The 27088-nt window shown below is 36.2% G+C and overlaps 1 protein-coding gene across 5 annotated transcripts in view; it reads right to left on the bottom strand.

Moving 5' to 3' along the window:
- MYO16 (myosin XVI) overlaps positions 1 to 27088 on the bottom strand; it is a 359080-nt gene that overhangs the window by 203981 nt on the left and 128011 nt on the right. For all 5 annotated transcript variants that reach the window (XM_071430590.1, XM_071430592.1, XM_071430591.1 and 2 more), the window contains exon 5: positions 9176 to 9284. In XM_071430590.1, coding sequence (XP_071286691.1) covers positions 9176 to 9284 — 109 coding nt within the window. The remainder of the gene's footprint in view (positions 1 to 9175; positions 9285 to 27088) is intronic.

Raw genomic sequence — 27088 nt, 5'->3', positions numbered from 1 at the left:
AATACATGCCAGCAACATTTACTATGCAAGAAGGGAAGCCAATATTTTCAGATTCTGCAAAAGAACATATACTTGCAAAATTATTGAAGCCCATAGCTCTAACTCACTGCAGCAGTACTGACTGATTGTTCCTGGAGGGTTTTGCCTGTCTGCCTTTAAAGATATCATTACCTATGTTTAGTGAAGTATCTTTAGTTCCATAGACTGGCTTGGGTTGAAAGGAGCCTTAAAGGTCAATCTAGTTCAACCACCCTCCTATGGGCAGGGTGTCTGAACTAGAAAAAAACCTTTCACTAGACCAGGTTGCTTAGAGTCCCATCCAACCTGGCCTTGAGCACTCCCATGGATGAGGCATCCACAGCTTCTCTGGGCAACCTGTTCCTGTGCCTCACAGTAAGGAATTTCTTCATTTTTTCAATTCTTCATTTCTTCTGCCATCCTCACAGTAAGGAATGAATAATATCTGAACTAAACTTACTGTCTTTCAGTTAAAAACTACTGTCCCTGTCCGGTCAGTACATGTCCATGTAAACAGTCTCTTTCCATCTTTCCTATAGGCTCCCTTCAGGTACTGGAAGGCTGCAACGAGGTCACGGCAAACCCTCTTTTCCAGGCTGAACAAGCACAATTCTCTCAGCCTTTCCTCATAGGAGAGATCCTCCATCCCTCCAGTGATCTTGTTGGCATCTCCTGTACTCATTGTGACAGCTCCATGTCCTTCCAGTGCTGGGGAGCCAGGAGCTGGATGCAGCACTGCAGGTGGGGTCTCACCAGAGTGGAGCAGAGGGGCAGAACCACCTCCCTTGTCCTGCTGCCCACACTGCTTTGGATGCTGTCCAAGGCACAGTTGGCTTTCTGGGCTGATTAGGTTTATCTCCTTCTAGTCTGAATATGCTATCAGAAGTGAAGTTCCCACCTCCTCCTCACGTAGATATCAGAGTGACAATTCTCCCACACTAGTGAACATGCTTTTATTCCTCTCTCTTCTACAATAAGGACATTGATGATCCTTTCAGCTAAAATTAGCTAAGTGAACTGTCTCTTAACTTGCATGAAAACAAAAATATCTTTTGTAATTTATTTTAAAAGGCTGACACAATTTCAAGGCTTAATATTAATGCATTCATTTGTGGACATGTAATGCATGTTTATTTTTTTTTTGTTATATTAATACTAGAACACAGAAGCAAAATAAGTATATCACTGTCTCTGGCTACTTCTGGTAAATATCATGTCTGAAATTAGATCATCACAGATGGTATTTCTACACTACAGATTTTACTGTAAGGTTTTAATATTCTATAGTTATTTTTTTGTGAGAGAGCAGTAAAAGCAGGCTACCCAACAAATGCAAGGGAGGCAGGAGCTGAGGGTGAACACAGGCCAGGCAGGTCACCATCCTTGCTGACCAGGGCACAGTCCCACAATACCCAAAAAAGAAAATCGAGCAGGTCTGGTGATGGGAATCAGGGCTAACAGAAGTTCTGTGGTTGCCAGAAAAGCCTCCAGGGACAAATCTAAGTAAATCAGATGAATCAAAGAGTCAAGTCATTGGTCCAGGTTTAAGGTCAGCAAGGATCATGGCTGGGCACAGGACTGCCTCAGGCAAGGACCTGAGACTAAATGTGGCTCCAGAGACAAAGGATGGATGAAAGATTATGACAGTGCTGCTCCCAGCTTTGCCTCCCAGCTTAGCTCCCTCCCATCCAACAGCCCCCAGGTCATGAGGCCACCACAGCTGGCCCTTGAGCTCAGGCAGGGCCAGGGCCTGGGAGCAGGGATGGAGGTCACAGGGCCTGTGGGTGCACTGTGGGCACTGACAAGTTTTCCATCTTGATTAAGGTTATAATTTTAGGAATTCCATAAAAAAGAGAAAATATGGTTCTAATGGTAATGAAATAGATCTCTTGATAAGATGTTTAAAAGAATGCTGAAAGGGCATCCCCATTTTCTGATGTTCTTCACAATCTTTTTTCAAACCTTTGCAAAGCTTATTAGTCAAGTCTATTTTCCTTCTAGCATCTGTTAGAAAACTAGACCATAAACTATTTGCTATAATTTTAAATGTTAATTTCAGTGCCAAAAGTCTGAACAGTGAATTTAAAGGTTTTCCCTTTGATAGAAACATATGGGTGACATGCTGGAAACACAAAAATATTAAGAATCTAAGACTTCAAAGCCCCCCAAGAACTATAAAAAATTAAAAATTAAGGTAGCTCATTCACACTTATATTAGAAAACCCAAGGGCCAAAGGAAAATAAACATTGTCAACTATGAAATTTTCCAATGTGCCACATTTTCCATGTGCATTATTTTTGAAAGGACCTACTGAAACATTTCATTTATTCCTCTGTTCTCACTGGCAACACCAACACCTAACCCCTACCATCAATTAATCAGGTTCTCTTCAGAAAAAATATTATTTTGTGTGTGATAATCTTATGGGTAGGTGGTTCCCAATCAACAAGAATCAAAGGGAAAAAGCTTTGAGCCACCCTGAGGCTGTTTTGTTTTGATTGCCTATTTTTCTGTCAACTGACTGCATCAATATTGTTGAAAGAAAATTTGTGAGCATAAATCAAGATCATGGTGCATATGGTTCTGAAACAGAAAATATATTAGAGAATTTAGTTTTAGCTGAAGCTTGCTGATCTTTAGTGCTAACAATCTGTATGTGTTGGCATTTTAGTGAGTTCTTGATGGAGTATATTAGCAATAATTCCTTAATATCTGTAAAATAGTTTGAAATATTAAAGTCTAGACCAGTATTTTTCTGAAATAATATTGATTGATATCCCTTTATTTTCTTGACTGCACTGAAGAAAATCTAAGAGTTTTTCTCCCCTCATTGGATTACTAGATCTGTTCAAGGGTTTCTGTACCACAACCTCAATGCTAAAACATTTTGGTGTACAGATTCATTATTTTTAACTAACAACAAATAATCCAAATGAAAAATACACACAACTAGGATCTTCATTTTGATTCAATTCTCACAAAAAGTGCCAGAGTATTGAGAAACACACAAGGAGATGTACTGTGCAGGTGTTGGCAGTTGTGGGGCTGTAGGGATGGGGTGTGTGGGGAGAGGCAGGGGCTGTCCTATCAGCTCTAGCAGACCCTCAGCAGCACACAGCTGAGCCTGCAGCCAAGTGTGGCAAAGCAGATAGACACTCCTAAAGGAGCTCCATACCTGAAAAAAACCCCAAAAAACAGAATGGAGCAAAGGAAAAGTGTGAAGAAGAAAAGGGGCAGAGAGGGAGACTGCCAGGTACCAACTCCCCAATGCCATGTGCTGCTTGTGACGGTAGAAGAGTTTGGAGTGAAGAAGGGAAAAGAGGGGAAGTGAAAAGTGAAAAGAGGGGAAGAAAAGTCTTGTCCTAATGTATGTCTTTCTGTTTTCCTCTACCTCAACTTATTCCAGTTGAGGAATTCACCAAGTTGAATCTGGTGAATGACTAATTTCACCAAGTTGAATCTATTTAGCCTGTGACAGTAACTGGTAAGCAATCTTGCTGTCCTTTTCAGGAAGGGAATGGGTGAGCAGCTTTGTGGGAGCTTTTACTGCGACCACACCAGATTTTATGGATAACTTCAAATTAACTTACAGTTTAATTTTGGTATATCTTCCTATCACATTCTAGATTACTGTAAAGTGTCAGGTTTGCAGTAAATTTTTTCTTAATCCTTGCCCACTACTTTTCTAAATTAGATTTTTCTGCACATGTCATATGTCCCATATGTTGTTAACTGTTGGCTTCAGGGAAATTCTCCTTATTGTAGTAATTGACAAGTTGGCTATTTCTGGCTAATGTTAAAAGCTGTCTTCTCTGTAGGAATCTGTACTAACATTTAGCTTCTTTTTCTTTTAAATTTCTACCTACTGCTGCAAGGCAGTAAAATAAATTTATTTTTTCTATTTTGCAGCTGAAGAGTAAGGCTTAATTCCCTTGCTAGTAAAAATTTAACAAACAATGGTCTATATTTGTAAAATCTGCACAATATTTTAACTGATTTAAACCATACAAAGCCACCTAAATGGATGGGGCTTGCACAAGATTTTTGCTCTATAGGCAGTTTTCTGAGACACCTGAATATGATCCTTTTAATATTCAGGGAACAAAACAGACCTATTATTCCCCGAGCTTGGAATAGCATAATAGATTTTGCTTAACTGCATGAAATCTCTGTTACCATCAAAGGTCAATAACCTTTAACCAGCTATTTTAAATTCATTTGCCCCCACAGAAACTGAATAATACTGTATAAAACACTTTGCAGAAAAGCAATACCCATTTTTTCTCCTGTACCTGTTTCACAGTAGAAAAAGGAGTACCATCCGTACCTTTGGGTAGATATGTTATTTAAATATAGTCAATCTTCAAAAAATAAAACCACCACAGATGGTTTTCTTTTGCTTAAGTAATTATCTGTTACTGCATGAAACTCTCACTACACAACAGACAAGAAAGCCATTAAATTCACTTTGAGATCCCTGTGATATGTAGACAGTTCTTTTAAAAAAAAGTAAATGTCCAAATATTCTTTTCTCAGATTCAACAATAAGGCTGATGTTCTTGGAGTGCAAAGTTATCTTACTGAAAACTGAAGTCTGAGGTCTTGGAGGACAAAAGAGAATATTTTCTTTGGAAATTAATTACAGTGAATGTGTCACCTCCTATGACTTGGCAAATACAGAATCAAGAACTATCTGTCAGTCAGTTTTAGTTTATAGCTGAGTCATGCAATCCACTATACAACTAAATACCAAGTAACAAAATAAACAAAAATGTTGCATTCCTCAAAGTATTAAATATTTAAAACAGCCTAATGGAAAAGGAGGAAACAAGGATCATACGCCAGGATCAGAGTTTCACTGACACAGTTCTACAATAGACCATTCTGCCTCCAGAAACACTGGCAGTCATTTAAAGTTTGATTGTTTTAAAATGCCATAAATGACTCAAAAGGTTTGCCTTAAAATTAAAACTGTAATTAATCAAAACAAAAGTTATGGAAGGTGCTGGGTGGACTTTCTTGATGATTTCAATAATCAATCAGGTAGGTTTAGAAGAAAGAAGGACAAATAGTGAAAAAACAATCACCCTTTTACATTATGCACTGAGTGACTTTATGATGGGTATCCCCAATTGTCTGCTCTGTTTATGCTGGATATTAAGTTCTGCACCTTAAGACTGGTTCAAAGAGAGAAGTGGGTGGGAAGAAGAATGGAGTTTGTTATCAGAAACTGCACTTGTGCCCCCACATTGTACTCCTGGACTGTGTTGTCTGCAGTGAGCAGTGGGAGGGAGCTCTCCTTTGTTTTTTTGGTAGTTTTTTTAGCTAGCGGAGGCAGAGAAGTCCCCCAGACTGTGCTTTTTCTTTTTCTTGGAACTGATCAGCCCTGCTCTGAACTGAAAACCCAGAAGAACAGCAGGAGCTCACACCTGTGGCCATCAGGGACAAGGAATTTTCCAGTGCTGGAGGGATAAGAGACTAAGTGATAAGAGACTGAGTGAGCCAAGCTACATCCCATGACAAGGACTTTCTGAATTTGCCATCTCTTCAGAACAGCAAGAGGTTTTATTGTTTAATATTACTCATTTCATATGTTTCTGAATACTTTGCTTGTTAAATAAAGAGGTTTTTTCCACTTTTCTCCAAGCAATCTTTTCCTGAACAAGTTGGGGGAGGGGTCACTTGAATCTGCTTTCTAGAGGGACCCCTTTAGAAGTTTCCTCCCACATTTGCCCTAAACCAGGACACATTATTATTTTAATTTCACCTCTGAAGGGAGACACTTCCTGAAAGTAAACAGTGAATGGATTTGAAGCTGAAGGTGTAAGAGGCAACAAAGAAAACTTCAAATGAAAACAAAATGAAAAGAAATTACATAAAGATGGGTTAGCACTGGAATGAGAGGCTAGAGAGAAGTGGAATCTCAAGTCCCACCTGGCGTTCTCTCAGTTGGCCTTGCCTCGGCAGATGTTGAAATCCTTAAATAAGTCGTGACTTTATTTTCATAGCAAAACAGGAACACTAGTAACATGGAAAACCAATGACATCTTGGCACAGAACAAATATAACAGCTTTTACTGGTGTTTTCCTTGTAGCTGGTCAAATTAATAACCCTTCAGATCTTAATTCACGCCTCTCATTACAGATGCCTACCTTCAAAGCATCTCTTTGGCTCTAGGAAGGTTTGCTGTAGAGTGGCTACCAGATATTAAATTTGGATAAATCAATCCAAATAGAGTCCTTGAGCTCATGAGCCCACTAGGCTTCTGAGAGCCCCTTGGACATAATCTAATATGATACAGTTAAGCTGTTTCACACACTTTCCTAAGCATAAAGCAGGCTGCTGTATTTCCCTTCCATCCTCGATTAGAGATATCTTAAATGAAACTCACAACATGCCAGAATCATTACTCAACAGAAACAAAGCTCTTTATATACAGAGAATGTGTACCTCAAATTGTGTTCTCTTAGGTAACTGAAGTCTGCTAATTTCTTTCTTCAGTCAATAATTACTTAATACAATGTAAGATTATTTATATAATGTAATATAATAGCAGAGGAAGCTAATTTCTGTACAGGAAAAGAGAATATTTTAATGAAATACTATTAATTTCATTAGACTTCTGTAATAAAATCTCCACAAAATATCCTAATATGTTGTGTTCCATAACAGTAAAGTATATATCAAAGCTTTCTGGCAGTTTCTACATGATTACAATATTTTGTACTTGTGGTACTCCTGTGCCCTAACAGATCATTTACAAGCAGAACTCAAAGAACTAACTCAGTAACTGTTTTAAAATATATAAATCATTAAAGGCATTCAAGGCTATTGTTATCACTTATGGCTCCAGGCCTTCTGCAGAGTAAATTAAGTTACTTCAAACAATGAAGAGCAATTCAGTCACTAAGATCTCTAGTGAAATTAAACAGACACAGTAAACTATCACAGTAGTAAAATCTAGTAGAAGTTGTATACATACTAGACTTCTAAGAACTCTAATGTTTCCAATTAACAATGTTTTCTGTGGTTTCAAAGTTACTTGTTCCAATCTTACTTTGTTTCATCAATGTAGATTGATAGCTTCTGCTTTTCTCATTAGCTAAGCTATAAAGCACCTAATTTTACTTTTCTCTGTGATCTCTGCAATTAGAGGCAATGATTAAAGTATAGTCTACTCTACACACAAATCTCTTAATATTGTAAACCAGGATGCACAACTGAATGGAGAATTGAAACATGAAAATGAAATTAAAACATTCTAGGAATGTAGGGAAGTTCAAAGAATAGGGAAAAATTCCTTATACATTGTATTTAAAGGCTGAGACTTTGGTTGGGTGTTTCTCAATACTACAGGCCAAAGATGGTATTGACTACAGCATCACCTAATCTTGTATAAAGAGACTTGGCCCTGACCTTGCTCTGTGTTGAGGTATTCATATGCAGGTGTGTATGGGGATTGCTGCCACAAGAACTTCACCAAAACAATGCACAGAGAAACACTGAGGCTGGGAAATTCAAAGTAATTCATACTTACTCATAGAGCTTAATTTACTTCAAGAATCTCCTCCTCAGTTACTATTAATCTTGGTAGGCTATACAAATGTTTCATATGTATTAACTAAATTTCAAAAGTCAAGTGCAAAATAAGGATACTTTGAGCTGCCTATTGTTACAAGAATAATACTAGCAGACCAAGAAAAGTTGATGAGCATTTTGACACTGATCACCCCAAAGCCAGCTCTTCATGCACTACTGCAGTTAAGGGGTAGGATTGATCTATCCTGACAATCTAACCCTAAAGCTTGTCAAATTCAGTTCTTATTAGTCAGCAGAAAGAAACAGTCCTGGAAGTCAATTCTCCTCACCTTGCCAGGTTAGAGATGAAACAACGCATGCATTTCCTCTTTCTCTCTATTGACCTAAAGGTCTGGATGATTAACTTAAGCTTGTCTACCTAAAGTCAGTAGAGGTAGATGTCACGTTCAAAATATTTAAGTTTTTTAATTTGGTAACTTCTAACACTCATAGAATCACTGTTTAATTAGGAATAGTGCCTATCTTAACTACTGTAAAAGAGATATCACTATAAGCAGACCATATCTTGTATGCTACAGGAGTTTTGCATGTTACTTGTTAAATGCGAGTCAAAGTATTTGGAACATTTAGACAACAAATATCTGTGTTTTTAAAGGCAATCAAGCTTTTAGAAGCTAATAGCTGCTTTACCATTAGAAAAATCCAAAACCAGAGCTGCGAAGACACTGCCACACACTGAGGAAACAAAATTATAAAACATGCAATACTCTGGATGTGTGCAGTATAGGACCTGACACTATGATTTCCTTGACATTTTCCTTAAGTGTTCATTAACAGAATATAATTTAACTTGGTTTATGCTAAAAAAGATTCCTTATATGGAGACAATGTTGAAAATACAAATTTTTACATTATTGCTCATTATATTTGCTTGATGCCTTTTCCTCAGTGTTAAGATGAGCCACATACAATATTAAGACAACCCCTCATAGTCAAAAACAATGCTAGAAATCTCACTTCAGCTCATATCTAAGTTTGGAACTGATGAGCAACAAATCCAGTTTTTCCATACAAGTCCTGTCATCTATAACATATTTAGCATAATTCATAATATAAACCTCCCTACAGTATTTTCACAATTAAAAAACCCTAAACCAACACTAATATTTCTGAATGAGAGATAAAGTATCATATGCATTTTCATTCAAATTATTTGTAAAGATTTATTTATTTAGCACTTGAAAAAAGTATTCTTTAAGACTATAGATGGGAAATGAAGCAAAATGTGAAACCTAGTCCTTGAATAGTTAAATTAGTTGTTTTAAAAGCTTCTGTATTGCTGCAGTTTCTCTACTTTGAATTTACATTCTAATATCTCCATACAAAAGGTCAAAAGGAGTTTTGACAATGACAACTGCCATTAACCTTTGTTAGTTGTTCCAATTTAAATGCACTGAAAACATTTGTGGTTCCAAATCATCCTCCTCCCCTTCATCCCCAAACTGATATAGTTCAATTGGCTTTGGTGTGACTTCTTCCATCTGATCAATACACATCCTTATTATTTTTATGACATGTTCAATAAAAGCATTCCAAAAGCTAAAGAGCTGACTTACCATTTTCTTCCAAGTACATCAGAAGGATGCTGCTAGATTCAGTCCCTTCTACAGCATAATCAAGTGCAATATTTCCATTAACATCTTGCAGAAGCACATTTGCTCCAGCCTACAGACGAGAATTAAAAGCACTTTAGGTTTTTGCACTGAAATCTCAAAACATAACTGGGGTTCTTACATGATCCTATTCAAAAACATTTCAAAGCTGGGGTTCTTAGGCAGCAGGCTGATTATAACCTGAAACAAAAGCAAACACACAAAAAGGCAAAGACAAAATGAAGGACTCATGAATGTCAAAAAGGCTGCCTTTGTTTGAAACAGCTGACACTGTTGCCACACTGGCTGTCCAGTCTGGCTTTGCTACGCAGATGTCCGAGTTGCTCATGGGTGAGTTTTGCAACCATCACCATTTGCAGCAAAACACTTTAAAGTCAGCTGTCACTGACTACAGTCTGCCTTAAAACACTCCACCAGTAACCAGCAGTGGTCAAGAGCTGCCTGACAAGCAGCACAGACACCCTGCAGCAGGGATGGGCAGACAGCTGGCCTGGGTAACCTTTGTCAGCTGGCCTGACCTCTTCAGGCCCCATCCATCAATCCAACCTCAAAGAGAACTATCCACTGCTAAATGAAACTGCCATTTGTCACCAACTGGAGACAATGAAAATGAGCTTGATAATTTCAACTGTAGTCTCTAAAGAAGCCAGGCTGAAGCCAGGCTGAAATTTCTCTAAGTTTCATTCAAAATTCAATATAAATGAGTGACAACTAAGAAGAACCCTTGGGGTTGAGGGGTGCTAAAATGAACAGATTCATGAGAAGCTTGAAAAAAAAAACTTACCAGCATGATTATATTTTTTATATTAAAGATTGTTAATGTAAGAATCTGTAGAAAAATATATTTTTTTTAAGTAAAAAAGCTGTCATTCTTGAAGATATCATAAATGTCTGGTAGACATAGAAGCCTACATTACTAGTGTTACAGCATTAGAAGTTACATTACTAGTGAATTGCCATGTATCTTCTTTAAGAGGTAACATTAATTAATTTTAAATTTCTCTCTATGGCTTTTAATGGCAAGGAATTATGAAATAAGTGTGACCTCAGGTAAATTTAATTACTTTTTTAAAAGCTTGTATGATAAAGAGTTTAATAAAAATGAGAAGTGCCAAGGACTGCCTTTCTTAAAACCACAGCAGCAGAGGTCAAATGCAATATCAAATTATTAATAGAAGACATGACTGCTTTTTTCAGGAGCTTTTTCTGTAAGTATTGTATCAAAGAAAAACTTGCAGTAGGCTCAGGTTCTGGCTCAGCTGGTAATATGATACAAAAAATGAACAAATTCATGTAACCTTTATGTTATCAAACTTGAAGCTGAACTGTTAGTCTGAGGTGATCTGAGTTTCCTACACAGTGACCAGGGGACAGACAGACATCAAAAATTATTCACCTCAGCTGTGTCAAACATCTCTTACATCCTATTAGACCACATTCTATGCAGCAAAATAATCTGTCCTCCTACAAAATACACTACTTTCTTCTAGCTTTATCTTGTTGCACTGACTGTAAGGGGAGCCCAGAGAGCAAATTTAGATTAGATGTATTTCTTCTGAATTTTTAAATGAAATTAGATGACAGGATTTGACTTTCATGCTTAATGAAAAGGAATGGAAGGAGACAAAAGAGTAAAATCTTATATTCATTATAGTGCTATGAAAATAAATTTCTACTGTCTGTCCTGCCAGATAAAATCAAAAAGATGGTAGGAAATCAAATAAAGGGTGAATTTGAAGATCATATTATCTTTAGGGGATAGTTTAGCAACTATTTATTGCACTTGTTCCACTACTAGGAAGTATGATTTTTGTTTTTCTTTCTACTCACTGACCCATGAGAGTTTGTTGGTGAAGGTAGAATTATGAAAGCAAAACAATTTCATATCTCATTACTTTGCATATAACAAATACCCACAAAATCTTTCTGGTATAGATTCTTCCTTGCACACAGATAATCTCCAGGTAATGTCAAAAGACCATTTTATTCCTTGTTAAGAAACCAAAAGACCTTTGATATATCAAATTCAGGAAAAGTAGGATAATTACTTTGGTCAGCAGCACACTTTCAATTCATTTCTAATATGTAATATCACAGAAGGAAGGATACAATATGGAATTACTCATCTCCAAGTAATTTCATTGGGTATTTCTATATTAATAGCTTGAGAAATGTTTGCAATGCTCACAAACAGTTTATTTAATGAGTTAAATAATTGGCATTTTTAATATGGTGTATCATCCCTGCCTCCCAGCTCTGCACCATCTATGAGCTTACTGGGGCTGTGCTCTGTCTCACTGCCCACACCAGGAATCTAGACCTTGAGCAGGACTAGACCACTGCTAACCAGGGGCTACAGCACTAGTGTGGAACACATTGCAAACATCACAGATTTTGTACCTTACTTTAGATTCAGATGTCCAGAACTGTGCAAATGAACTTGAGTGCTCTGTTACATATGCAACCTTGCAGGCCAGACAATAAGAAACCCAGATGTGACTAGAGACAGAATTCAGATTATCTGAATATAGTCCTGCTTTGCTCTTAGGTTTCTGCTCACAGCTCTTGAAGGAAACATGAGGAAAACGGTCCCCATGCTGCTGATATTGCTTTCCTAATTTACATGCATACCTTGTTTATTTTCTAAATGCTATTCCATATTTATTCCATTTCAATACAACCCACTTGAATTCTGCATGCGGTGCTCAATGTATGTGAAAATTTACTGGCTTATTTATTCTCAACACATCATCCTTCTCAAGTCATTTCTCAATAAAAAGAAATCTTTTACAAAATTTTATGTACTATATGCTGTATATACAAAATATTTTTGAGATAATTATTTGTCTGAAATGATACATTGTTTCTATTTTAGTAAGACTACAGAGAGAACATCTTTAAATATATTACGTTGAGGTGTTTCTAAAGAGACCAGGTTAAATAACACCAAATGCAAAATGCAACTGAAGTGCATTTGTGCTATGCAGAATGATATCCATATGTAGATACAGCAAGAGAGATTGAACTCTGGTGATCAATAATAACTGAGTAGACTTTACCAGATTTACATAATATTCCCACATAATCAGAAATCTGAGCCTGCTGCCAAAGAAAAAATACCTTTGGCTAATGAAAGGATAAAAGATTTCCTTTCTGGCTCCAGCAATGATGATTCAAAATACTTCAATTTTTATTAGGATCACATTAGTTTGTATTTTTTATTTATGTTTTAATTTCTGTAGAGTCTCTGATATTTTCAATATTTTCATTTCAGAAAACCAGAGTAGAATAGCTAATTTCCAAATAAAGTGGAGTCCCTTAAGATTAGCTAGAGAGCTCAGGAGCAATATTGTTGACATGGGTCAGATCTGCACAGTTCCACAATACTAATCTATGTGCATGCCCACATTTTTTACCAACATGATGCAGTTTAAGACAGTTTCCCACTCAGTGGAAGAGAGATGAGCAACTTCAGATTCAGTGTAGAGTACATGACACACTGCACATCTCCACTGCAACTTATCCCATGATCACATCTTTGCACAAATAAACTTGGGGCTAATTTAAGATAGTACAAAGAGCACTGCTTTTGCTTAACAGGATGCTGTAGGAGCTGAACCCTTCCTCCCCAAATCATGTTCCAGAAGATGGGGAAAGGACCAAATGGCTTCTGAAGTCTAAGCACTACTGGAAGTTTTGATTTGCAAGAATTTACAAGAACTAGCAACTGCATGACATCATCACACGTGGACAGTCCTCTACAGTGCTCTGTCCCTATAGAAGCTACCCCTTGGCCCTTGAGACAGGAACCCAAGTATAAATGCAGTCACAAACTCTTAAGACTGTGTTGCTGCAGCTGTATTCAGTGGATCAATGTCCAAATTCCCACTGCTAAGCTAAAAGTTGAGTTTAGTTCACATTCTGCAGTTAGGAAGCTTAATTAGTGATATTGTTAACTCAGAGGCAATCAGTAACAATCAATCTCTCAACGTATCTTTTTTTTTTAATAATTAACAGATTCTAAAAATCAATTTATCATGCAGAGGGGCAATTTTTTCATTAAGCATTTAATTTTTTAGAAAGTCTTAAGACTTTCTTCTGTACTATTTATTATCTGACCAATATTCCTTCCTACTCTTTCTTATTTCTAGTGCTGTGATACAACTTATTATTCCCAAATGAAAAATATGTCTACTACCATTACTCAAAAAAAAAAAGAACAAGGGCCCAGGAATCTCCATTCTGAGGAATGGGTCCTTATTTAAAGATTTAAAATTATTTATTTCCTTCTGTGTCTCTGAAATCCACAATATTTTTTGCATTGGCAGTCTAACTTCATCAGGATAGGTGAAAACCATATGAAAAGCTGTGGGCTTAGACCTTCTCCAGCCATCTCCAGTGTTCAAGGACAGAGTTATAACCACTGGGTTGTATGTCCAGAAACTCAATGCCATCACAACAATATGGACAGGAGTGTAATCTGATTTAAGCATTCTTTGAGGTCTCCTAACTTACCAAGGTTCCCCAGGGACTTGGGAGAGATTTGGGCATTTCTCAGCCTAGGTACTACCTCCTGCTTACCTTCCCAGCTAGGATGTCAGAGATTTTGCACCCAAACATTGTGCTCAGAAGGGCTTCCTGGTGGAACTACTTTCTGAACCAGAGTCAGCATCAATCCACTTTAGGTGGAAATTGGGCAGATTCCTGAAAGTCTGACTATGATTCAATGAAATTCTTGAAATCCTTTCTTCTGTCACATACCTTAAATTATTCTCTCAAACCAGTGGACCATGCAGGTTATTTAAACATTTGAAAACACTAAGTAATTTAGCTTTATTCATATATTAGAAAGTCCCAGGTGCATTATAAAATATTTGCAATACAGAAATGATGACCCAGCAATTGCCTCTGTCTCCTAGGATTACCACCATTGGCTTAATGAGCTTTTAAGAAAGCAATGAGAAACACAGTAGACCCTGAGGAATATGTGAATGTGTGTGGATATTTCAAAAAAAAAAGAAAAAAAAAGGACAGAGGCAGAAAAAAAATTAATACACCTGTTGCTATGGAAAAAAAAAAACAAAACCAAAATTTTCTCCTAATAGGAGGCTTCTACACAGTTCTTAAAATGGTTCAATTTTCTACAATATGCTAGCTGTGTGCAAATTGTGCAGTCACCTGTCAATCCCATCACAAAACCTGACTTTTTTATACCTACTTATATTCTTATATTAGTAATCTATTTTATTCAATTCCACATATTCCATATGTATCTAACGGTATAGACTTATATACATGCAAATATAGAAACATGTCTATAGTATTCTCTCATCTGTGTTCATCAATTTCCTGCAGGGATAGGCTAGCATTTTTCTATTAACAGCTTGAACATTTCCCTTTTTCATATTTTTTTAAAATATAACCACATGACTTACAAACCACACCATTTTTTAAACGTCATTAAGCAAGATTAAATGTAATTCTTCATAAAACATTAGTGGCATTTCACTTCCTATGACATGTGCAGTTAAGTTTTCCCCCCTTCATTGACCTCCTTTTTCAAATTAATTCCATGAAAATGCTTTGCTCGTTGAAGGACACCCAAGGTTTACACACACACACACACCTGCATGTTCTCATGTATGCCCCAGCTACTGTGCTAATCCTACATCCTTGCCAAAGCCCTTAGTACACAAACAGTTACAAAGAAAGCAAAAGTAATCAGGATATAAAGCTCTATTTTTTTGAGAATAAGGAAACATGCAGGAAATCCCACATGCTCATGGCTCCCTGGTGCCCTGCAACCTTGCTCTCTAACCTCAATGGCTTGCATTAATTTTCATTCAAGATACCAAATCCCACAAATGTAGCTGTCTCCTCTTTGTGGCTGCTATTAGACTTATTGAATCTTATTCCTTAACAAAGCAAAAGGAATAAAGTTGCTCTACACAGTGTTGTGGTTTAGGTCATTAGCACTGGATACCACTTCACACAAATTCATGATGCTGAACAGATGAGGAACAGCTCACATGGCAAAGCTAAAAAAACCAAAAAGCTAAAGACTTCACCACATTAGGAAACCATGACAAAGAAATAAAAAATTAAGTGAGATTGAGCAGCTGCTCTCAGTTCAAAAGCATGTCTTCCCTCCAACTCACTTCAACAACAGATTTTCTGCAGGCAGAAAATTACTTCACAGAAATCACAATACAGCTACTAAAGAGCTGGGGAAAAAAGTGATTACAATTATAGATCCTCCACTGACAGTTCCCCTACCTGCTGCCATCATAATTGAGTTCTGCCTGCTTAGTAAGAAGAAAACTTGCAGACACAAGCTGAGTAGCCTCTTTTAGATTCTCTTTATGAGCACAAAACAATCTAGAAAATATTTTACTAAATCTAAATATTGTCTCTCAGAACACTGATTGCAGACTTAATACTTTCATTTTAACTTTTCTCCACATAAACCTTTAAGGAAGACCCTTCCCCATGACACCACGGATTCTTAAGATATTTGGGAGATAGATAACCAATATCTACACTCCAGAGGAAATAAAAGATTCCTGTTCCAGAACAAAACATCAAAAGAAACCCATGAAAAGGGACTAGAAATCAACCATGAAGGATACCTATTTATAAATATTTACTTTTACTTCTCCCCCCCCGGACTTGATAAAGAAATGGAAAGGGATCACAAACATTTATAAGCTATCTACAAAGATATGGAAGTTCAGTACAGCCCATGGCAAACAGTACAGTCACCTCAAAGCTGTTCTAGCTGCAGTTTTGGCTTATTGACCCTTAATGTAGATTGCCAAAAGAAAAGAAAAAAAAAAAAGACAGTATACTTCCCTTGTGGAAGACAAGAGCGTGTCTGATGGAAAATCATTCTCCAAATAGGAATATCTGCAGCACAATTAACCCTAGCAGCCTCCTTCCTTTCATACATCTTGAAGAAAAGCAAGTGGAAATTTCACCTGTACAAAAGCAATCCTTGAAAATCCCATTCTTCATCCTTCATCAGGCAATTTCCATCACTGCAGTCTGTAGGGAACACACCTGATATTTTATTAAATGGGAATTTCAGTAACTCCAGACTGATGACTTGAACTTCAAAGTATTATATTTTACAAATAATAAATCATGTCTTCTCTTGGGCAGTTAAGTTACTTGCAGTTAGTTAAGTTCCATGTCAAAACACCACCATCCCTCAACCATAAAGTATGCCATAACTTTTCCAAAATAAAAGGTTTTCATCAATAAATTCTTATGCATTTAAACCTGAACTTCTAAAAGCATTGAAGAAATGCAAACAGGGGCCTCATTAAGTCTGAAAATATTTTCTTCCTTTCTTTACAGAGTGTCTCTTAGCAAAGTAACTAGGACCCAAACTCCATATCTATACATATAAATTAAGAACTAAAATCTGTGGAGAACAAATAAAAGTAACAACTGTTAGGTACACTAACAAATGTTTCATGCATGCCTTACTTGGGCTTGTGTAGCTATAGAGAAAATGCAGGGAACAAATCCTCCTGGCTCAGCTGATTTCCTTGATAGTAGGGCATCATGTTAAGGTGTATTCAGGAAAACAAATTCTCCCTTAATACAAATAGAAAAGCCTCTCACTTCCTTTTACATGGACTTGCAGAGGGCACAGCTCTGCAAACTGACCCAGCACACCATTTACAGGATTGCTTCCATAACCTTGAATTAATGGTTACCTGCAGCAGGAGTTTCCACCTCTCACACAGGAAAGGCTGCAATATTACTGTCTGCAATATTTGCTCTATTTCAGGGCTTTCAACTCTGTAAGAGTTGCTACTGTCTATAAATCCATGCCTGTCACATCACCAAAACTTTTCTTTCACAGGGAGTAGGAACTGTCTGCCATCTGGATGAGCTTAACTTGTGATATAATAAAGGTCTGAATTCATTTTCAGCATGCCTGATCCCACCCACATCATAAAAACACAAACACAAAGCTCAATCCCTTATGTCTGTGACAACACAGCCTACAGAATCAAAGCTGAATTCTGAGCTTTATAAGTGCCCTCCAGGCATATAAAATAAACTGAAAAGGATAAAACACATTTCTCCAAAAAAGCACTCTCAATAAATCAGGAGAGAATGCAGTGCTGAAAAGTTTATGCTAATACTTTTATGTAAATGCTAAAATAGATGCATTTGTATTACCACAAATTTATGTTATGCCACTATTACTCACATATTTCTATCATGGGTACATGCTAAACCAGTCAAGGAATGATCATATAAATGTAGTTTGATATTCACTCATCCTTGAATACGTAAAATATTTCAGCTGCACTGTGGATCAAAGTTCTTTAATTCATGGCTCTTCTGGGTTCCATGTTGCAAAAATGGGCACCAAAATCTGAATACACAACTTAACTCCTCATCAAAACAGACTTTCTTTTTTGTTATAGTCTAGAAAATAAGATTTAAGGGTGCATGCCAGTGTGCATAATGAACATCATAGTGTTCCAAAAATCCCAGGCGTGTATCTCTATGACATGCTGGGTAAAAAGGGATAAAAGTATGTGCCAATACAGTGTCTGTTCATAAAAAAACATCCTATAGTTGTATAGATAGAAACACCGATGCCTACAAAAATCCCCAATTTTATTTGAAAATGTGCTTCTTGATTGTTGCATCACTTCACAAAATAGTAAAAAAAGTAGTACTTTAAAATTGCCAAAGTTCCACAACCATTTTGGCAACCATTTAGTTCATGAATAAAGCATTTTCCTCCTTAAACTAATAGAATGTAGGCAATGTCAGTTCACAGAAAAGATTTTCAGTAGAGTTAAAAAAAAAACCCAAGGCTGTCATGGCACATATTACAGATTGCTTGACAGGCATAGTCTGTTTGACTAATGCATGCAGAAGATAAAAGAATTAGCACTGATGACTGAAAATGAAAGACCAACATTTTCCCATCTGTTTGTGCACCATGGGGACTTAAATTCCACCCATCAGCTGGAAGGCATGAAAAAGGCAAAGAAAATCCCACTCAGTTCCAGTCCTGAACACTTCTGAAAACACTCTAGAAGTGTAGCATGTTTGCAACAGCATCTTTCAAAGTAAAATACAACTAAGCATGCAGTTCTGAAATAAAAAGTTAAAACCTACTTATCCTGAAACGGTCAAATAAAAAGTAATGTACATTCCTCAAGTTACCACTATTGCCATGTCCTAGAACTACAAAATTCATGAGGATTGGGGAACACTCCATTAATTCTAAAGGCATACAGATTTGTACTTGGATCTTAATCAAACAGCAAGTTGTCTTTCATGGTGGTTCTTCAAATTCTGAATCCTAATACAAACCACCAAGGTTTCTTGGAATTTAAGGTCTTAATTTCTAAGCTAAATATAATCTGATTTTCTTGACTTAGCTTTGCTTCAAGCAATTATTCTTATTTCCTCTCTTCTCCCACACAAATATCTGGAAACGCTGAGTATCATCCAGCTAGTTTGACTAGAAATTGCAAGAACAGAATTATTTTTGTTATATCCATTTCTGTTTCTTAACTTCCATACTTTATTCTGAAGTTTTTCAACAACTTCAACTGATCATTCTTAATGTCATGAAAATCTCTACCTCAAATACATGGCTAAATTTTGCCATACAAAATTTGAACATTAATTGCCTCAGCCTCAGTGTGTCTTCAGATGTAATCACTGCTGGTTTTATATCTGTTAGGAAATAGGTCTTAAAAACAATACTCTTGCTTTTATTGGCTAGGTGTGCATTCAGGCATGAGACAGTTTTGTTTAGCCACAGTGTAGGGCAAATGAATCTACAGTTTCTGGTGTGACAGGCCATGAGCAGGACATATTCAGTTCTAGGGCTCTCACATAACTATGAGTTTAAACATCCAATTCTCCAGTCTCTGCAGATATGCTTTATTCAACCAGAAATTACAGGAACCAGTCTTACTCTCAAGATATGCACTTGTCTTCATGCATTATCAATATTTCAATATTTTACCTGCCAAAAATTTTCCTTCCATTGAAAAAAAGAGCAGTTACATTAAAAAGCAGCTAATGAAGAATTATGTATCTATGATTTTCATCTCTAAAGCCAAGTATGACAAAAAAGAAAACAATAATGGTGTTTCTTTCTTACTTTCCTACTTTATGAATGCACCTGTTGGTTCAAAATACATGTTGCACATTTTCAGTAAGGGCTTCTCAGATAAGAGACAACAAGATGAGGCATTAGGGTATCAGAAGGTCTCTAAGAGCATGAAGACACTCCTTTTAGCTGAGTATGCAAAAAAAAAAGATTTTTATTTTGAAAAATTACATGAATTGGATGTACCTGTTTGAATGTCACAAAAATAAGTTGATGTACTTTTAACTCTTTTAAAACCATTTTATCTGAAAGCGTGAACAAAAGAAAAAATTCAGAATGTATTTTGACTGAAATTTTGTATTTTTATTGAAAAAGAATTGAAGAAATTATAGAAAACTCGACTTGCATGTTATATATCACAAAAAAAAAGTTCTTTTTGCCTAGAATAGCATTCTCATTCTGTTCTATTTTTAAGACACTGCAGCAAAAATCCAAAAGATCAGAATGAGGTCAAAAAAAGGATAGTTGAAGTACAGAAGGAGGGGTATTTGACTTGATATTGCCAGCACTCAAATTATTTGGCAAGAAAAGGGAATTAAAAAGGAAACTTCAAAGAGCATTGATGACTAAAGACTAAAATTTCCCCATCTGTTTCTGCACATGGGACTTGCAAACTTCTCATCAGTAGCAGAGCTTATGGAAAAAAAAGAAATTATTTGAGCACTGAATGTCTCTGATAACAGTATAGAACCACACTTTCTTCTAATTTTACTTTAATTGTAATCATTAAAAATTATGACAGGCACACAGAAAATTGATCAGTCCCTGTCTTATATAATACTCCAACAAAAGGTCACTTTTTGAAATTATTGCTTTTTATTTTTAGAACAAATAGAAAGAAAATCTCCTTCACACAGCAGGGAGTGAGCCTTTGGAATTGTCTGTCAAAAAGTCTTTTAATGTGACACCACAGTTAAAGTTAACAGTTATTTTATAACCATTAAGCAAGCTTGCAATTACATAAGGTCAAACAAAGCTCGTGCTTTAGGAATTAAAAGGATCATTCCCTGGGGTTAGCAAGAGCAGTCACTTGTGTACAAAATTGGACAGTTAGCAAGGCATAGCTTTATTGTAGGCAAAATGGAGATAAGAAGCATCCTCTGATGATCCACTACTGTACTGATAAGCACAAATAAAATATATATCAAGCTTAAAGTTTTCCATACAAAGTTCTATGTGTTTGTATGTATATACATGTATATATGCATGCATATTTATGGGAAAGTACTCAAACACACACACACACATATATATATATACACACACATATATATTTATATACATACACTCTCCAAACAAAACTGCAGGTGAAGGTTCTGCAAAAAAACAACCACATGGCTGCAAAGAAAGGAAGTTGATTTTGATGGCTCAGTACAGATTGAAAGTTGTTTTTTGAAGAGCTTGTAGTTGACATGTTCAGTGTAAATAACATAAACGTAGAAAATCTAACTAGGGGCAAAACTCAAGGCCCTGTTTAACCTGATGGTCTTCTCCTCAATCCTCACAATTTGGGGGAATTTTTCCCTTCCTGTCTATGCACACCGTCATATCCATATCCATATTTTTGTTACTTGGGAAATACAGATGCTGAATGCTTTGATTTTTGTTCTCCAGTCCATTTTGAGGTTACATACACACACACGTGTGTGTGTGTATGTGTGTGCCTGTGCGTGTGTGTAAATTAAATACACTTGAAATGGCACACATGAATAAATAGCACTACTTCAGGTATGACATCAGATCTTACCATTTTATTAATGCATAGAAAAAAGTCAGAGCCCATGCTACTGTATATGCACACACAGTAAAGAGAAAGAAAATCTGTATTACATGTCTATGGTGTAAAAAGCAGGAGATTAATCAGCATTCAATAAACAATAGCTGTGTACAGCATAATGTTTCTGCAAAGATAAATGTATCATGCAAGGAAGTAAGAGTACAAAACTGCTATTTTAACTCAGTTAATTTACATTTTTGTTATGAGACAGATTAATTGTGTTGATTGATAACAACAACATGTTCCCAAGTGTACAGGGAAGGGACTGTACAGTAGCTTAATCTGCACTCAGGGTGATGCTGTCTTGCTGGTTAGTAATTAAATCTAGATCTTCTAGAAACAAATCATCATGTTAAATACCAAACCTATTTAGGGAGTTTAGTATGCCAGTCACCTTAACACAAACCTGGCTTCTCGGAACATCAGCATATAATTAGAGAACTCACCAGAAGAGCAGAAAACTCTATTATTTTCCTGTGCTTGGGTAATGAATAAAGTGCAGTAGACAAGAAAATCTTCCAGCCATAGTCAATAGTAACTTGCTGTGTGAGACTGCAGCAAGTTAGTCCCTAATATAGCTGTGGGGGAAATATATGCTTCATGCCAAACTTTGAAATTGATTATATGAAAAGAAAAACATATAAATCCAGAAGTAGCAACAGAAGTATAACCACAGCTAACATTTATATATTAACCAAACATAAGACTCCAGGTCCATTTGCAATAATTGTTCTCTGTGGATTAATACATATATAGGAAAAGTGATGAAACTTTACACAAAATTGAAATAAATACTTCAAAGACATAATGCTGTGCCATCTAAGGATTTGTCTATGTGTTTTATCAGACAAATTCTTTTTCCTCATGTCCATAAAGTGTAATCTTAGCAGTCAATGTTGAAGTAATAGGCACTAATCTATCAACTGCCTATCACCTTGCAAAGAAACAATTGTCCATAATCAATCCCTTACCATTCTCTGGTCTTCATTCCAGAAAATAAATTATTCCACCTTCCAGTACTGTCATAATTTTAAGTAATATCCTTCTTCCCAAAAAATGCAAGTTGGTAATCTTGCAGTATTCACTAAGTCAACAAATACTTTCCATTATTTAACATTTGGAAAAATATTATTTACTGTGTTTTAAAAATTCACAAGATATCACAGTTTCTAATGGGAGTAATTTGAAATTTAAGACAAGTCTGATTCCATAAACTTCAGCTTCAAATAGCTGAAGATACAGCTGTTATTTTAAAACAATACAAAGGCTAGTTTTCTCCTGTGCTTTCATAAGCCAGCTTTTATACATTTTCCAACATCTCTTTAGCCTTTCATCCTGACAGGCAGCAACCACATCTTGCTCAAACTCATTATCAAACCAGAAAAAATAAAGTACATCCAACCTTCCATTATTTTTCTTTTCATGACTTTAACTCCTACACTTCACTATCCAACCCAGTCTCATTATTTTATATTGTTCTATACTGAACTGAATTACCTCCTTTTTCCACACATAGTCCACACCAATTATTCTAGATTTGAAAAATCAATGCTTTTGCTCCCCCTTTGCTATTCTAACTGAAAAGTCTTCAAACACATGTGCAAACCTGAGTCTTTTAATGACCTTCCTGCCACCTCATTTATTAGCCCCACTAACCCTGCTGCACTGTTACAATTTACCTAAACCATCTGCTTTCAATGTATAAGCCAGTTTTTCCTGCAGCAGTTTTCTTTCCAATGACTTTGCACATCAATCTTTATGGTGGCATATCAAGGTAAGTTGTCCTTGAACTTTTGATAAATTGTATCAGTGCTGCAATTTCCCCTACTGGCTCACTCACAAATTCAAGAATTCATGGACGTTCATTTGATGGTTCTTTTTTCACAGGTTCATGCTCCCAAGCCCTTCTAAATTATGCATTACAAACTATGCCATAGTGATATTTCATTCCAGTATTTCTGAAATGAAAACACATAAAAAGCCATATACAACTGGGAGGAGGCTGTTGGTTTGAGTGGTTTGGGGATTTTTTTAGCATTCAGGGAGAGCTCTTATCCAAATAAATAATATATTATATAATATAATAAAACTTTTTTTATTTTATTCATGAATGGTACAAACTTTTTAAAATTATTATTATATTTTTAATGAAAAAATTGGGTTGAATACTTAATTTTAAAAAAATGTTTAAATCCTAATGAAATGATGATTCAAAGTCTGGTTCGAAGTTTAGATTACTTCAATACTGGATGTCAAAACCAAGTCAAAATCTGTCACAGTTGGAAAACAGTGCTCACAAAGATATATATATCTAAATTAAAGAAGTGCATTGTTGTCATGATTACCAAATTATACTGACGTTCCAATCCCACATCCAAATTAAACACATTCTTTTTGTTTTAATTTGGCTAGGAAATTTCCATTCCCTGATGACAGTATTTCCTAACATTTTAAAAATTAATAAAACATCCTTCTTCCCACTGAAAATTCAGAATTTTTTAAATTGTAAATAATTCTGAGGAACACAATTAATTACTGACCTAAATGCCATTCTCAACTTATTTCCAGAGACTAAACATCTAGCTTTTGTGGCCTTGAGAATTCTGTTCTTGAGAAAGAAAAAGCCCTTTTTTTTTTTTTTCCCTTGATTTCATGCTATTTGGCCATTATGTATTTTGCTTTTGAATATGTGGAAACAGTATTAAAAACAAACAAACAGATGTATTTCAAATGCTTGAAAAAATTGTATTTTTGCCCAGTACTTTACTTTTCTTTCTGAACTATGCTTTCCATGAATTTTTCTCCTGTCTGTTTTTTGGTCTATAGAAATTTAGCATCGTCTGACAGGCATCAAATATCTACAATATAACTTTACTTGCTATTTATTTTTCACAATATTATGTTTTTAATATCCTCTGTATGTTACTTAATTGTCTTAAGAACACAATCAGAATAATTATATCCACACAGCCTTCTGAACAGCTGTCATGTGGAAATATAATACTAGAATGGATCTCCTGAAGCATCACTTTGGTAATGCAGGTAACACATAACCTCATTCACAACTGTAAGATCAATTTTAAAGCCAATTAGGCATCAGGTTTGGGGTTTTTTAATTCCTATTACTCCTGTATAGAATGCTGCTTTCCAACATATGTCTCCTAGCATTAGGAAAGCTTAGTTTCATTCTGTCTTAACTTTATTGTTGGACACCTTTGCAATCATTTGCTTTCATGCTACAGTAACTTCAGGTTTTAAAAGCTTTTTCTTACCTCTACCTCTATCCTGATAAATTTACAGAAATTTTTATAACCTCCCTGATTTGATTTATTTAAGTACAACATATTATTTTTATTCCCTTCTCTTAAGAGAGGCTTTTTACTCCCATGCTTATCCTTGCAGGTTTCCTTGGTACAATTTCCCACTCCTGAATGTGGCTGTAGATAGCTAACTGCAGGCTGTCATTACTTGAACAGTAGCAAAACCACTCTTCCCCTTTCTCTTGGCAACATCTTTATTCTGACAAAACCAAGAATCTGTTTTTCCCCACCTGCAGTTACATGTTTGCACCACACAATTGTCTTAAAATTGACTGAAGCTCTGAGGTCTTTTTCCAAATTTCCAGCTGATGGTTCCTGAGCATATCACAGAAATGTCTCTGGCTCATACAAGAGCATGACCTTGTATTTGTACACTGAAATTTCAAGCCATTTTTATTACTTACGTTGTCAAAGATACCCTAGGATTTCTCTGTGAAATTATAATCCTCACCCCAATAGAAAAGACATGGCAGCATTGTCTTCAACACATTTCATTATCATATCTCTATTTTTCCTCTCAAGGTTATTACTGAAAACTCTAAATAAAATCATGTCACAGGACCAATCCTAATGAAACCTCAGCAGCTCTCAGGCCCATTTCTCTATTAATAGCTAGGCTGTTGTCTTGTTAGCAAGTTCTTCACTACCAAGCAGCTTTTCACTTCTACAATTTAACTAAGAGTTTTCCTCAATTTGCTAGCTACTCCATGAGTAACTCAGAATAATTATGTCAGTGATTCAAGTAGAGGCCGCTTGGCATGAAGAATGAATTTCACCTTCTACAAATATCCCCCAGTGGTGGAACATCCCCAGACCATCTTCTTCATAGCACAAAACTATTTTTACTGAAGATCAAAGCCAGATGTTGATTTTCTTTATTTTGTCATTCCTTGATCCTCTTTCTCTGGGGAGAAAGAGAATATGAGAGAAGCTTATCCAAAATTCCCCATTTTTGTGCATATTGTCCATCTCTCAGCATACTTTTCCTGATCTGCTCTAGCCAAAACTAGGGTTGATATTTTTTCCAGCAGGTCTAACTCTCTTTTACCTCCAGGAGCTTTTGTTTTCTGGAAATGCTCAAAGAACTCCACAGTATACAGATCTGCTACTTAATAGCCATAGTCTATGTCCTAAGTCTCATCCCCAAACCCAAATGTTTTCCACCTGGACAGAGGAGGGAGGATGAAAGGGGGAGAGGGATGAAGGGAGGCAGAGAGGGAAAGTGTGTCTGTGTGTGAGATTTCTAGACATCAAAAGTATTTACAGACTTTTACATCTTACTTTTTTGTCTACTTCCCATGTAAAAAGGCTTTGATTTCTGCCATGATTTAATATTCTCTGTACAGAGAACTACAGATTCTATTTCACTGGTTATTTCTCCTGTCAATTGAAGTTCAATGCTATGTCTTTTCACTTTATATTATCCTTATTTCTTCTCTACACGACCTCATTACTTTCGTGATAGTGCTCAAAGTTAAATGCTTTGAGCATTTTGCTGTATCCAGTTAAGTTCCTGTTCTTATGTCTCCTGAAACCATCTTTAGTGCTGCATGACTAGCTGGCTTCATCACTTTTTGCCAGTCTTTATGGAGAAGGACTAATATTTCTACAGTTTCCCATGAGCGTTGCCATCTGGTGTTCAGCAACTCATTAAAAGGCATCACCTAGATTAGTTAATTGGTGGTCTTCATCTAGGTTAATTTTATGTTATCTCAGCTAGCAATGACAAAAGGCTATAAGCCAGTAGTACACACTCTCTGGAAGTTCCCTCCTACACTTCTCACACATCCACCAGCCTCTGCAAACTGAGAGAATTCAAATAGATACCCACAGCTTTCACAGAAAAAAATGCTATTTAAATTTCCTTACTACAAATATTGGTAACCACCTCTAGAAAGACAGAAGAATCATTTTTCTTTTGGACTACATGATCATTTATACTGTAAACTGTTAGCCACTGTCTCCTCATGACCTCTAACCACTCTTCATTCTTTCCCCTTCCCTGCTTCCTCCCATATTGACTCAAAGGAGGAAGTCATACTGAGCAAGATTGAGTGGGAGGGCAGAATTGCTTCCACTGAGGAAGTAATTGTTTCTGGAACTATGAAATAGAAAGACCTTTCTTTAAGTTTTAAAGATAATGGCATTTTGATAATTCATCTCTGCTTGCTAACACAGCCTGATGCAGTTGCAAAGAACAAGGGCAAAATAACTATGTAACTGCTGCCTGATTACATGACTTCAGATATGTGCCATTCTCAACTGCATAGGGGAGCAGAAAATAGAGTTACAGCCCCATAAAGACTTCCTTTCTACTCCCACCAGGAAGTCAGTTCATGTAAATTTTTTCCAGTAAAAATATATCTGGTTTTGGAAAGGGGATTTTACACCAAAATCAAAAGTGGATTACACATACAGTGGATATGCCACTGACACTGCTCATCTATTGTTGCTGTAAATCTAATAAATGATTTTATGGCAATTCTCTTTTGCACACTGCCAAGCACAGATTTTCCTAAGTTCTTAAATAGGGGAGTGAAAAAATATTCAGCCTCATTTTTTTTTTTATATTTGTACTTTTAGCCTTCTATGCCAGA

Source organism: Agelaius tricolor, unplaced genomic scaffold (assembly GCF_023055355.1).
Source record: "Agelaius tricolor isolate 1412-34295 unplaced genomic scaffold, bAgeTri1.0.p SCAF_7, whole genome shotgun sequence".
In the NCBI taxonomy this organism is placed as follows: domain Eukaryota; kingdom Metazoa; phylum Chordata; class Aves; order Passeriformes; family Icteridae; genus Agelaius; species Agelaius tricolor.
Note: the sequence above shows the minus strand (reverse complement) of the source record. Positions and strands in the feature narration are given on the sequence as shown.